The 14,609-nt window shown below is 45.7% G+C and overlaps 1 protein-coding gene across 1 annotated transcript in view; it reads right to left on the bottom strand.

The window, feature by feature from the left end:
* Positions 1 to 4,365: 4,365 nt before the first annotated feature.
* Positions 4,366 to 14,609, bottom strand: part of PLPP3 (phospholipid phosphatase 3) — an 88,217-nt gene continuing 77,973 nt past the window's right edge. Inside the window, exon 6 of the mRNA XM_052636633.1 lies at positions 4,366 to 6,296. Coding sequence (XP_052492593.1) covers positions 6,171 to 6,296 — 126 coding nt within the window. The 3' untranslated portion in view covers positions 4,366 to 6,170. The remainder of the gene's footprint in view (positions 6,297 to 14,609) is intronic.

Genomic DNA, 14,609 nt, shown 5'->3' with positions numbered 1-14,609 from the left:
TTGGTTTCTTTTTTTAATTAGACAAGGGTGGCACAAGTATGAAGCAATATCTCACTGTGATTTTAATTTGGATTTCCCTATGACTAATAAAGCTGAGCACACTTCTATGTTTATCTATGTCTATCTTGTATACCCTCATTTCAGTTCAGTTCAGTTGCTCAGTAGCATCCAACTCTTTGCAGCCTCATGGACTGCAGCATGCCAGGCCTCCCTGTCCATCACCAACTCCTGGAGTTTACCCAAACTCATGTCCATTGAGTCAGTGATGCCATCCAACTACCTCATCCTCTGTCATGCCCTTCTCCTCCCACCTTCAATCTTTCCCAGCATCAGGGTCTTTTCCAATGAGTCAGTTCTTTGCATCAGGTGGCCAAAGTATTGGAGTTTCAGCTTCAGCATCAGTCTGTCCAATGAATATTCAGGACTGATTTTCTTTAGGATGGACTGGTTGGATCTCCTTGCAGTCCAAGGGATTCTCAAGAATCTTCTCCAACACCACAGTTCAAAAGCATCAATTCTTTGGCACTCAGCTTTCTTTATAGTCCAACTCTCACATCCATACATGACCACTGGAAAAACCAAAACTTTGACTAGATGGACTTTTGTTGGCAAAGTAATGTCTCTGCTTTTTAATATGCTGCCTAGGTTGGTCATAACTTTCCTTCCAAGGAGTAAGAGTCTTTTAATTTCATGGCTGCAGTCACCATCTGCAGTGATTTTGGAGCCCCCCAAAAGTAAAGTCTGACACTGTTTCCCCATCTATTGCCATGAAGTGATGGGACCAGATGCCATGATGTTAGTTTTCTGTTGAGTTTTAAGCCAACTCTTTCACTCTCCTCTTTCACTTTCATCAAGAGGCTCTTTAGGTCTTCTACACTTTCTGCCATAAGGGTGTTGTCATCTGCATATCTGAGGTTATTGATATTTTTCCCGGCAATCTTGATTCCAGCTTGTGCTTCATCCAGCCCAGCATTTCTCATGATGTACTCTGCATAGAGAGTTAAATAAGTACGGTGTCAATATACAGCCCTGGAGTGGGGGCTGCGCCGCACTAGAGCGACTTTGAGGAGACACCACATGTCCAAGCTCAGAGAAGCCCCACCAAGACGGCAGGCACTGGAGCGGTAGCTGTGCAGCACTGGAGCAACTTTGAGGAGATACCCTCTGTTAGAAAGTTCTAAAAATGGATCGTCTCTCTTCTTCTTAGTCATCATTATTCACAAACCATTCTGATATCAAAAGAATACTACCAAAGCCTCACTGATTCTAACATTCCCCTCTGATATCTGGGGCCATTCATGCCTTGTCTTCTCTTCGAAGGAGGTGAAGAGAATCCAAATGTGATGTGTGCATTCAAGTTTTCCAAAGACTGCAGTGGGCTGTTGAAGGCAAAGTTAGCATCATTGGAAGGGTTCATCCAGAAGCTGGAATTTTTTTCAGGGTTGGATATTCTAGAAGGGATGCTTACCAGAGATGGGGAGAGGGTCCACATGGAGGACATCAATGTCTAATTAACTCATTCTGCTCATTACGCTCCTGCAACACTTCACATAGGCTCCTCCACCCATTATCATACTACCATAATCACTTCATTGGAAGGACTGATGCTAAAGCTGAAACTCCAATACTTTGGCCACCTCACGCCAAGAGTTGACTCATTGGAAAAGACTCTGATGCTGGGAGGGACTGGGGGCAGGAGGAGAAGGGGACGACAGAGGATAAGATGGCTGGATGGCATCACTGACTTGATGGACATGAGTTTGGTTGAACTCCGGGAGTTGGTGATGGACAGGGAGGCCTGGTGGGGTCGCAAAGAGTCGGACACGACTGAGCGATTGAACTGAACTGATAATCACTCACTCACTCGTCTCTTCTCCTAGACCTACATCTTGCAGAGCCCTTTCCATTCATGTCATTGGTGCAGATAGTGTAAACAGGCTTTGGCCATTTGTAGATAGATCTCAGGAAAGCCACCATCAGACAGGATAGGTCCTCCAGCTGATATCTCTCTTAACTTGCTGTTCTTTCTTTGCAACACTCGTCTTAGTTCTTAATTACCTACTTAAATGATTATTTGACTTTTTGCATCCTTCTCTAACTCACAAGTCCCTTGAAGCTGCAATCTCATCCCTTTTACCCAATGTCCTTCATGGATTTACCAGTGCGTGGTACAGAGTACTTAATGAGTATTAATCAGCAAATAACTGAAATAATTTGAATCTGAATCCCAGAGCTGCACTCTATTATGGCATGGTTCCATCTTTGCTTAAGTGAAAGTGTTATTCGCTCAGTCATGTCTTTGCAACCCCATGAAATTCTCCAGGCAAGAATACTGGGTAGGGTAGCCATTCCCTTCTCCAGGGGATCTTCCCGACTCAGAGATCAAACCCAGGTCTCCTCCATTGCAGGCGGATTCTTTACCCATTGAGCCATAAGGGAAGCCCATCTTTCCCTTAAGTACCCATGAAGTGGTGCTACTTCTTCCTGAGACTAGTTTAATTCATCAAGTACTATTGGATAAGTATAACGGGAAGACAGGGAGACTAGTAGTATGCAGTGACTTGATCTCCACAGCTCCTCCACTAACTTGCTGTGTATCCCCCTCCTCCTGCTAGCAAGTTATTTTATCTATCTGGACCTTTGTTCCCCTAGATTTGAAGGGAAAACTTCAGACTCTGGCCTTAAGAATCTCCCTCTATGCATTCTGGGATCCAAAGTTATGTCCATTCACAGGAAAATGCCGAAAAAATGCTGAATTAGGACAGGGATCTGAGTGGGGATATCAAATGGAGTTTGCCTGGCTGGATTTTAAAATTGCTTGAGACCAGTGACTCCTTTTTTCCTTCCATTTTCTCTTTTGAATAGGACTATCTATAACTGTTATTCCATGCCTGTCCCATTGTAGAATTTTGGGAGCAGATAATTTATCTCTTCAGTTTCACAAATTCATAGATTTATAGATGGAGAGCAATTGTGCCTCAGGATAGACTAAACCCAGAACCTCATTCTTACCTTACTTAGATGATGTAGTTTGGATGATGAGATTTGAGATTTTGAACTGATGTTATAATGTGTTGAGACTTTGGGGAATGTTGGGATAGGGTGAATGTACTTTGAATATGGGATGGATGTAAATCTTTGGGAGCCAGAGGTAGGCAGAATAATGGTCCCCTCAAAGATGTCCACGTCCTAATCCCTGGGACCTGTGAATATGTTGTATAACATGACAAAGGGGGAATTAAGCAATTAAGGTAGCAGATGGAATTAAGGTTGCTAATCAGCTGACTGTAACTTGGGTAGATTATCCTGGACTATCTGAGTGGATCCAATGTCATCTTCAGGGCCCTAAATGTGGAAGGGGCAGCAGAAGAGAATCAGAGAGATGACAGAGTAAGAAGGACTCAGACCAACATTGCTGGCTTTGAAGAGAGGAAACAAACCAAAGAAAGTGGATGACCACCGTAAGTTGGAAAAGACCAGGAAACCGCCTCTAGCGCCTCCAGAACTTGGAGGTGATACACTTGTGCTGTTTTAAGCCACAAGTTAGTGGGTAATTTTTTTTACAGCAGCAATAGGAAAGGAATCTGAGTTCTGGCCTGTGGTTCACTCCTCCACAATCTTAAACATCATCTTTGCATTCCTTCGTATTCCTTATTTCTCAAAATCAGAACTCCTGAAAGAATCAAAAGCAACAAACAGGCTGCAGTGCCTGGCACACTGGTGCTTAAACCATGTTAGTGTCCAGCTTCCCCTCCTCTTCCAGGCTGAGGAAACACAGAAGAAAGTGAGTGAGGGAAAGTCGCTCAGTTGTGTCCAACTCTTTGCGACCCCATGGACTGTAGCCCACCAGGCTCCTCTGTCCGTGGAATTCTCCAGGCAAAAAATACTGGAGTGGGTAGCTGTTCCCTTCTTTAGGGGATCAGAGAGGAAAAGCAGGAGCCAAATGTCACTCTTAGCAGTGCACCCTCCTGCCTTTGATGTCGCTGGCTGTGTAAAGGATTGCCTCAGTGAACTCCCCAAGCACAGCTGATCCACAGCCTGCTCCTTAAATGCCTCTGGGGGACCCACAACTCCCCCCTCCCTGGGGAAACCCCCCTTTAGAATACAAAAGCTGTTTAGAAGCGGAGGGCTCTCTGAGAGGAGAGCAGGACCAGAGCGTCACTCTGCAAACAGGCTCTTGGAGATGAAAGAGCTCAGGGCATCAGTATCTACACCGCAGCCACTGTATTTTCCAGGGAGAGAATCCCACAGTGGTGCCTGGCGGGGGAGGGGAGCCCCTGAAGGAGTATGGCCTCCTCCCAGCCCCCAACCACTGAGACCAACCCCCCTCAACTATTCCAAGTCTCCAGCTCCCTCCTTAGTTGTTATGAGCTTTTATTTAAAAAGCACATTTAATACACGTATAGTTTCGCAGATACAAGTTTTCACTTTGTATTCTACAAAAGTCTTTGAATATTATTCTCTTTACAAAATGGAACCTTACAAAAATACTGGCAATTTAATGTTTTTATACAGTTTTCTCTAGTTGCAGTTATTTCTTTCATTGTAAAAACATCTACCACAGAACTACGGTATTTTAGTTGATATTAAAAAAAATTAAATTCCATGCTTTTTTAAGCAGCTAATGTAAATAACACAGGTCGAGACACAGTTTATAATCATAGTGGATATAGCTAAAATTGTTTCAGAAATAATATTTTACATAGTTAACTTTTAATGTTTTATACATTATTTATATAATATTTATATATAAAAATCATAGCTTGCTATAAGTTGAAATGAAAGGACGGCTTCTGTAGTAAGGCTGTGCATGTGGTTGACCCATGTGGTTACATTTAGCCCTTTGAAAGGTGTGCATCCGAGATCTGAAAGCATTTCTTCCTTCCTCCTTTCCTCAAAGGTTCAGCAGGAGCGGTCCCTGACTGCTGCCTCAAATGGGACCTTGCTTGGAAGGACACTTATGGAGAGAGGATGAGGAAACTCTACGGAGATTTAACCCACGTGTTCTGCCCAGCAGAACCTACCAAACACTGCCCTAGAGATCGACCCCAAGACAATAGTGCTCTACACAGCTTAGCAAGAGTGGCTCCCCCAGAGACCCTGTCCCTGTCAACTCCGTTATCTGGAAGGGCTGCCTCTGGGATAGGAGACCGTCTGCTACTCTGGCTCATTCAGACTGTGAGTAGCCAAAGGGTTGGTTCATTTTTCATTCTGCCCTCTTCGTTCCTCCATCTCTTGCATGGAAGGCTGCTTTCCATCAGCTGATGGCAGACCACATCTGTGCTCGTCTCCAGGCCCTCAGAGGCCATCCCGGTGGGCACCCAACAAGAGTTTCCAGGGAGAAAGCAGTAGCCGAAGCTAATCATCACTACTTGAGTGTGCCAGTGCCCGGGTGATTGCTGTACACAACATCAGCATCCTGTAACTGACACTTCAGCATCACAGGATGGTGCGTCAAGAGAAGACACAGGAGGGCCTGAACCCTCCAGCTCTTCCAAAATTGTGCTATTTGTGAAATTCACTCATCCACAAAGAGTCACCTAATCACTGTAAGTGAGGGACTGTGGTTGCTGGCCTATGGGCTGAGGAAGTGAGTGATGAGCCCTCATGACTGGGAATCTGGATTTAGGATTTGATCGCTGGACTGAGCAAACCTGCTCTTTTCTTATATTTAAAAGCAAAAACAAACAGACCAGTAAGGTTCCTGAACCAGAGTCACAGTGGAGAATCGAGTGGTGTGGACACAAGACGGGAGCCCCCAATGGCTAGTTTGCTGATTCAGTGCTATTTCTGGCGTCATGTGCTACAGGGTGAATGTGAGCTTTCCCAACAGGCCTGGGATTCCTCAGGTCACAAAGGTGACCAGCAGACTCTACTCAAATCGTCTTAGTGTTTGTTCCAGAACAAGCCCGTGTTCACTAGAACATGAACACTTAAACCAACTGCATATCCAGGATTCCCGCACTTGCTGTTAGTTTGCTGTTGTTTCCATATAGGTGAACGCTACCTATTTTGGAAGGCCACAAGGTAAGACTTTTTTTTTTTTTCCTTTTTAAAAATCAGGCGGGCAAAAAGTTTTTCCCTACATTCTACTGTCTGATGAGATTGGAGAGCAGCAAAACTTGCTGTCAGCAGTCATTTCCAAAAACAGCTCAGGAGGTGGGTGGCACCTACACCATGTTGTGGTGATTGCTCCTGTCGATAATGTCCACAGGTGAAAGCATGTCCTTCCTGATGGCAGAGGGAGGCAGGGAGAGTGTTGTCTTGGTCTTGAAGAGGTCAGACACGAAGAAAACCTAGAAGCATAAAATCAGAGATCCCAATCAGTCATTAATATTTGGGCCTTGGGGACAGGCAAAGGGAAGATCCTAGGAGTGTGGACTTTAGGAAAAGGGGCCCCCAAACTTTGAATAGGGAAGGACCACGAAGACTATGGGCTTCCCCAAAGGCTCAGCAGGTAAAGAATCTGCCTGCAATGCAGGAGACACAGGAGACGTGGGTTGGATCCCTGAGTCAAGACGATTCCCTGGAGGAGGAAACGGCAACCCATTCCAGTATTCTTGCCTGAAAAATCCCATGGACAGAGCAGTCTAGGCGGCTACAGGCCAAAGGGTTGCAAAGAGTCAGACACGACTGAGCAGCTAAACACACAACAACATGGAGACCACAGAGTCCAATTCTTATTGCACAGAGAGGGAAACTGAGGTCCAGAGAAGGGTAGTGACAGGCCCAAAGTTGAACAGCCAGGGTAGGAGCAGACCTCATATCCATGGGCTCTCAGTCCAGTGCTCCCAATCTACATGCCCCACTTCCTTATTTCTCAAGGTAAATGAATAGCAGTGAAAGATAAGTTCTCAAACAAAGGAAGCATTAGTCACCGTCATTAGTCCTCAATACTTTCCCTTTCCTCACAAAGGAATCTAGGGTGTAACCCAAAGAGATCAGCCAATATGAATTCCTATCAGCAGGCACTGGAGCAAGGAAGTAGTCATGATCACTTTTTCCTGAAAGCCCAGTGATGTCAACAAGCTGATGGAGGTCAAGAAGCCAGGGTCTCTTGGCTGAAGGAGTCAGCAACTAACCCGGAGGAAAGGTCAATGAAAACTCTCCTATCACTCATTCCCAACCTCCTTCCTCCTTCTGAGCATATGACCTCACTAAGTCGTCTTAGAATCACTGAGAAACATTTATTGAGTGCTTACTCACTAGTGTATAAGGATGGCTTAGGCAGAGTTTCTGCCTCAATTAGCTTATGATGAAAGATTCAAGAACTTGCTCAGTTACCCAAGTAAGAGAAATTTATGCTTTGTATTAGGTGAGAAAATAAATACACAGATCCCCATTTGAGCAAGTTAGCAACAGGAGTTTGTACTAAGTAACTGTAAGAGGCAGCTGTCGGTCATGTAATTTAATAGGAAACATATGGCTGAGTTTCGAAATGGGGACTAAAACACTTCAAAGTTCCTACGTCTAACAGCTTTCTGGCTGGAAGAGTCTTTGTCCTGAAGATGGTAATGCACTCACTAATAAGGACAGCCCTGTGACTTCATTCTGGACACATTATAGGCAAAAAAAAAAAAAAAAAAAATGAAGTTCTTAGTAAGACTGCACCAACACCAAGGCTGTAACAGCCAGAGCCTGGCCACAGAAGGGACTTGTATCCTTTGTTGAACCAATTTCCACAGTGTTCTCTCTAGTGATACAGTCATCAGCAAAATGCAACCAAAATCACTAGGGATGCTGGTTATCACTGGACACTGGTTACCTTGGGAGAACTCAGTGACTAGAAGGCCGAAAAGGAAACAGTGGCTTACTAGCCACCACAAAATCCTTTGTACATTTTGAGTTTTTGTACCCATTTCATAGATGACCTACTCAAGCATTTTATTATTATTCCTTTGTTGAAAAAAATAAGAAGGGCCAGACAATTTCTTAAGTTATAAGAAAGTGGAAAAAAGAAAAAGAAAAAAGAAAGTGAAATATTAGTCAAGAAATGGAACATTTGAAAACATTTACATTCTGAGTGCAATTGAATGGACCCTTTGCAAAGGAAAAAATTAAACATTTTGTCTCATTTTCTAAGGAGGTGTGAACAGTGAGAGCCGTGGCACAGGAAGGTGTGTCTCGTAGCCAGGGACAAGTTGAGACTCAGGAGAGAAAAGGTCTGTTCAGTCCTGCCAGGAGGCCTGAGGCTGCCCTGCCTGGGAATTCTACCAAAAAGTGGGGAAGGGGGTTTTCAGATGCCTCAGTATAAGGAAATCTGAACAAACACAGTTAAATGTAGAGATCAATAAAACTTTTCAACTCTTCTCTGACAGGTGTATAACCTATGTCCTCATGGCTACCTGGAAATTACCTTCTCTTTCCTCCTCCTCTCTGTCCCCAAGAAAGAGGTTTCAGTCAGTCCCTCCACTGCTGGCTCTCAACTCCACTTCCTCTAGCCCAGCAGCGAGCCTCACCAAATAAAGGCTCTTACTGATCTCATTTCTTAGAGATCTTTCTTCCAGCCTGCATGCCATCTACTGAGGGCAAAGAGAGCAGAGGACACCCTCAATCAAACATCCCTCCCTTCAAGATTCTGACACCACCTCTGTCTACTGGCTGATTTCCCAATTTAATTTCCTGAGCTCACACCCAATACATATTAAAAGTTTCCGTTTCCTAACTGTGAGATAAGAATGAAATGAAGGTTAAAGGCGAGAAAGTACTTGATAAGAATTCTAAACCTGTGTCTGGCACATAGTTCAATAAAAGGTGTACCTTGTCTGGGAACCAGAGTCATGTCTGGGCCTAGAGTAAGCCATGTGCTCTTGTGTCTGCAAAACTTTGCTCATCAGCCTTTCTTCTGATAGGAGGCTTCTTAAGGATGGAGTCCAATCCCAATCATCCTGCATCACCTGCACACTGCATTGAACCTTGCATATACTAGGAGCTTATGTTTGGTGTCGAAATTCTACATTTCTCCCTACTGGAAGCAGGCACTCTGGCCTTGGATCTTCTCACCATGTAGAACTCTTACAGACCTCAGGGGGATCGAATCCTCCCACACCAAGTGCACACAGCCCCACAGCAGGATGAGAAGTAGACTCTGGTCCAGCAGGATCCCCCTGTAAGCTATATTTCACCTTCTGCGTAGCTTGAAGTTACAACAAATACTTTTTTGGGGATCATGAAACATAATCCTGTTGAGACTCAAACAGGGCTCTGTCTTCTTCATGCTTGAACAGCAGAACACAAAAAAGCACTAGAAAAACTGAAAACCTTTTGTCCTGGAGCAGTTCTATTTTCCACAGAAGATGATTTCCACCCAGAAAGAAAACCCAGAAGCCCAGGCTGTGAAGGGTCTGTGCAAATTAGGTGACTACCCCAGGTGTGTGGGACAAACCCCCTCCCAGCCCAGAGCCCACTGCACAGAACTTCTCTGCCATGGGAAAGTACCAGCAGACAACAGTCTCAGCAAACAAAATCGATGTGCCAAGCACCACTAAGAGTTCTAAGATCTCTCGCCCTGAGCATATGCTTTCAATTCCTATTCTCCTCTTCTCTGTATTTCATAAATTGCCTTTTTGAAAAGCACAATCAGTAAACACTTTTTGAACATCTGCTCTGTTCTAAGCCCTGAGATGATAAAGATAATTATACAGAAGACAGAATTCTTTGCCCTCTAAGAGCCCACAGGTCAATGAGGGAGAGATCCAGGTAAATAGAGCAATACAATAGCGTGGTTTAGGATTATGATAGAGGGAAGCCAGGGTGTTAAAGCAGTACAGAGAACACGGCATCTAACCCAGGATGAAGGGGAGGGAAGGGGCTGAGAAAGCTTCCCCCAAAGGTGGTCTATTTGAGCTTCGCTTTGAAGGATAAGTAGGAGGGAGCCAGGTGGTGAACGCCAGGAATGTCGTTCCAGGCAGAGGGGACAGCACACGCAGAGAGGGTGAGGGAGCCCAGCGAGTCCGGGAGCTGCGGGAAGCTCAGCGTGGGGAGGGCTGGGCGGTGAGGGGGCTGGAGGGGGTGCCAGATCTTGAGAAGGAGCATGGCACAGCCTGAGGAGCCACGGTCAAGGCTGAAGCAGGAAAGCAGCACGGTGGGGAGACCTGCATTAAGATCACGATTATCTAAGAAGAAGGCATCAGAAAGGGAGCTGGGCGCCTGAAAGCAGGGCTACTGGTCAGGACACTGTTGCAGAAAAGAAGACGATGAGTCCTGTGCAACCATCACGCAGTGAAGACAAAGAAGGCAAGATAGGTTTTTGAAAGGTTGAGGCCAGAACTGCGGTTAAGAGAGGTGTGCATATTTACGTGGGTGGATGTGTATGCAGGGGGACCTATGTTTCTCTTCTTAGTCTTGTTTTCAACTCTAGAAATCTTGCACTTGTTCCCATCAAAACTCTGTTTGGGTGACTATCCTAGGGGGAAAAAAAATTGTAGTTCTGCTTTCCTCTGTCTTCTAATATTCTGGCTCCCTCTGACATTGGCTTAGAGATATGGTTCTGACCTCCTGAGTCAGAGAGGATCTTAATCTGAGGGTATGGTGATCTGATTCAGGCAGGCACTCAGGACAATGTAGTCCTTCCAGCCAGAGCAAGGCTACACACAAACATGACAACTCCAGGCTGGAGGAATCCCACTGGAGGTGGTGAGACGAGAGATGTACAGGAGTCTCCTTATTTAAACGGTGACTCTTATTACTGTGCCAGTGGGTCACCATCTCCTACTCCTCATCCTATACATGCAGCACCGGTAACGGGCTTTGCTCTTGGGAGTAGGGCAGATTTGTCTTCAAATCCAAGTTCTGCCACTTTCAGCAAAATACCTAAATGAGGGATACAATACCTCAGGCTTACTTAAGGAATACATGGTGTCACAAAAGGCGCAAGTGGGGCTTGATAGCAAACAGCCGAGATCACTGGCTTGTGTGTTCAGTGCCTGCCCACGTCCAGTCACCTCTCTTCCCCAGCCTCTTGGGTAGAAAGAAAAGAAACAAGAGAAGGAAGTAGAAACAATAAAAATCAGAGGGAAATAGAAATGATCGAGAATACGAATGAATAGGTGAAAGCCTGTATCGATTCAAGTCAGACACGAAGACCATGTGGAATGGGAGTTTTCCATAGTACACATAGGATCTGCTCTCTAAGTCTAATAATTTCTGGGGCTTTTGGAGGGAATGAGTCAGCCAATCAAAAAGAAAGACGCTTCCAGTGTCGTGTTGCCGGCATTCACCAGCTCTGATATGCCACTCCCCAGAGGACACAGCCCAGCCCAGTGGAGGGGCTTCCTGCCTAGAGCTCACCAAGCTCCAGACGATCAGATGGGCTGCTAGACCTGCCATTCACTGGCTTGTGTGTCTTAGACATCTTGTAATCTCTTTGAGAGCAGCTCCCCTATCTGTACACTGGGGCTCCATGAGCCCTTCCTTGAGCTGCTCTTACCTGCTCTCTTCGGTACCCATACTGAACTTTTAATGACCTTCCATCTTAGTGTGAGGCCTAGACTTCAGTGCAGATCCAGGGCTTTAAATGTGATGTCACGATTTCAGACAAGCTACTCAAGGGAATGAGCTGTGCTCAGAGCCCAGCATGTGTAACCCTCAGTAAATCTAGTCCACTCACTCCCCTCGTGAGGCTAGAAACCATGGGCTGTCCCTGTTGCATACCCCTCTATGCCTTGGTCTTGGGATATCCTTCGAGCATCCTGCTCTACCATAATAAACAATCGCACCGATTACAGAATAATTGTCCTTTGCCTTGGGTCTTGGCCCACCCTCACACCTGAAGTCCACCTGCCAATGCAGGACACGGTTTGATCCCTGGGTCCAGAAGTTCCCCTGGAGGAGGAAATGGCAACCCATTCCAGTATTCTTGTTTGGAAAATCCCATGGACAGAGGAGTCTAATGAGCTACAGTCCATGGGGTCGCAAAAGAATCTGACACGACTGAGTGAGTGAACACACACGCAAAGAAAAGCCATCTTTGGCAGCCCTGTCTTTTGACTAAACAGGAGTTACTTCATTACGGTAATTACTTTCTGATGTTAACAAGGCCAGTGTCAGTGACTTTTGGGCCCTGGGAACTTACCAGTGTCCATACTGAGTAATTTCTTCGTGTATGTGAGTGGAAACTTGATGAGGTAGAAAGAGTGTCACACAAGACATCAGGCTACAGGATCTAGTCCCCAAATTGCTGCTGCTGTGTGACCCAGGCCAATGCACACTCTTGTCTAGGCTTGCACTTGCGCAAGACGAAGAGGTTTGTGATTTCAGATGATGGGTCTGCCCTTCACTTGTGTGCCATGGCTATTTAAAAATCTACCTTCCTACAGTTTCTGTAAGGCTTAAATGGAAGGATTCATGTAAAAACACTTCATACCTATGAAAGGGTCTTCAAATCCTCAGTCATTGTCTTTCATGACCATCATCAAGACTGAGGGTCATGAAGGAAATTAGTCCCATGAAAAGAAAGAGGGTTTGGAGCAGCGGAGGAAAGTCATAGGCAGTTCTGAAGGAGACAGGCATCTGAACCCTGTAAAGAGCCTCACAGGAGGGCACTTCTCAGTTAATACAGAGGAGGGTAGCTGGTAAGGGGGACCCAGAGAGCTGACGCTCAGTCACTAGGATGCTAGATCCAGCATCAGCCAGAGTTCAGGAACATAGTACCCAAGAAATGTAGAGACTGGAGGAAGCAGGAGGCCACTTCCAGAAATGCCACCTCTTGAAGTGGAAAGGGCAAAGGAGGCTACTATAACTGACTTCTCCCAAGCATCTCACATGTTCCATCATTCTGAAATTTTTAGGGTCACAGGTCACGCCATATACACATCCATCCCCATGTCTTTGTGTTATTCCTCCTACATGAAATGTCCTTCCTTATCCTTCATATCTCAGAGAAAATACCCATACACTGCTCAATATTCTCCTACTCTAGGAATTCTTTCCAGACTTCCATCACCTTCAAGAAAAAGGAGCACTCCCCTTCTTGTGGCCCCACTGTCCCCAGGAGACGAGCCCATCCTAATGGCTCTGCCCATCTACTGCAATGGGTGTTTTATGTCCTTCCCACTAGAGCAGCGTTTTTTAAACTGCACAGTCCAAGTCATTGATAAGTCATGACATTAATTTATTAGGTGGTCACTACCAGCATTTTCGGAGAAGGCAATGGCAACCCACTCCAGTACTCTTGCCTGGAAAATCCCATGGATGGAGGAGCCTGGTAGGCTGCAGTCCATGGGGTCGCTAAGAGTCAGGCACGACTGAGCGACTTCACTTTCACTTTTCACTTTCATGCATTAGAGAAGGAAATGGCAACCCACTCCAGTGTTCTTGCCTGGAGAATCCCAGGGACCAGCATTTTAAAGGTTAAATTTAAAACATTAGACTGTATCACCTACAGTAAGTGTCTTATTTTGTGAAATATTTTAGTTATGTGTCGGTGGATCTATTAGGCTTCCCAGGTGGCTCAGTGATAAAGAATCTGCCTGCCAATGCAGGAGACAAGACATGGGTTCAATCCCTGGGTCAGGAAGATCCCCTGAAGGAGGGAATGGCTACCCACTCCAGTATTCTTGTCTGGAAAATTCCATGGACAGAGGAGGCTGGTGGGCTACAGTCTATGGGGTCACAAACAGTTGGACACACAGCTGAGCACGCATGCACAGTTGCCTCTCATGGGTTGTGATGCACAGTGTATTTCTTATTATGGACTGTGGTTGGGAAACCACTGAACCATAAGCTCTTTAAGGACCAACTCTTTTCAGCTTGTGAATATTTAAAACGAAGCATCGTACTTAACACGGAATACACATTCAATCATTGTGTTGCATGCGCCAGCATGACGCATCTTTAATTCGTTGACTCCTCAATCCAAAGATGAGGTTGTGTGTTAAGACGTACCATCCCTACCTGGTGGGATGGGAAGAGGAAGCTGAGAGGAAGTAACTTGGCCAATACATCTAACTAAGAGGTGAGAATACAACGCCCCCCTTCTGAGTCGGCCTTACATCCACCCCATTGATCTCAGCAGGGGAATAAGAAAGGAGATTTTATCTTACGGAAGAACCTGAATGAACATGTCAGCCAACCCAATAGAATGACTCTGCAAACTGTCATTCTCTACTGAGGGGCAGAGCTTACCTTTGCCTCTGCTTTCTTCTCTCTCTCACACCTATGTTCCTTGCCACCCCTGCCCATCTGAGAATGGGGGCCCAGAGTGGCGACATCATCCCAGAGCTTCTGGACAAACAGCAAGGCTTTTGCAGGGTCAGAGAGATTCAGGAGGTTATTTCATGCATTCCCTGTGCCTGGGCAGCGGGGAACAAATCCAGTGGAAACAGATGGAAATCTCCCAGTACAGAAGGCGATCATCCCACGAATTCATGGCATAGACTGCACATGGTTGGGGTTTCCTAGCTTAATCTTTTAAGATAAGATCAGGAGAGGCGAGATCTGGTTCCTACTCTGCCACCATGTGTCCTCAGGTGTGTTGCACTCTCTCTGCACCCCGGTTTCCTCTGGGGAGGCTGTCATCGCTGAATTCTTCCATTCACATCCTCGTTTGCCTCCTCCCTCAAGGTCACCTCTCTGAGGCAGAGACAAAGAACACCCTTGCCCTTCCCTAC

This window comes from Budorcas taxicolor, chromosome 3 (genome assembly GCF_023091745.1).
Source record: "Budorcas taxicolor isolate Tak-1 chromosome 3, Takin1.1, whole genome shotgun sequence".
Classification (NCBI taxonomy): domain Eukaryota; kingdom Metazoa; phylum Chordata; class Mammalia; order Artiodactyla; family Bovidae; genus Budorcas; species Budorcas taxicolor.
This window is presented reverse-complemented; position numbering and strand designations above follow the sequence as displayed.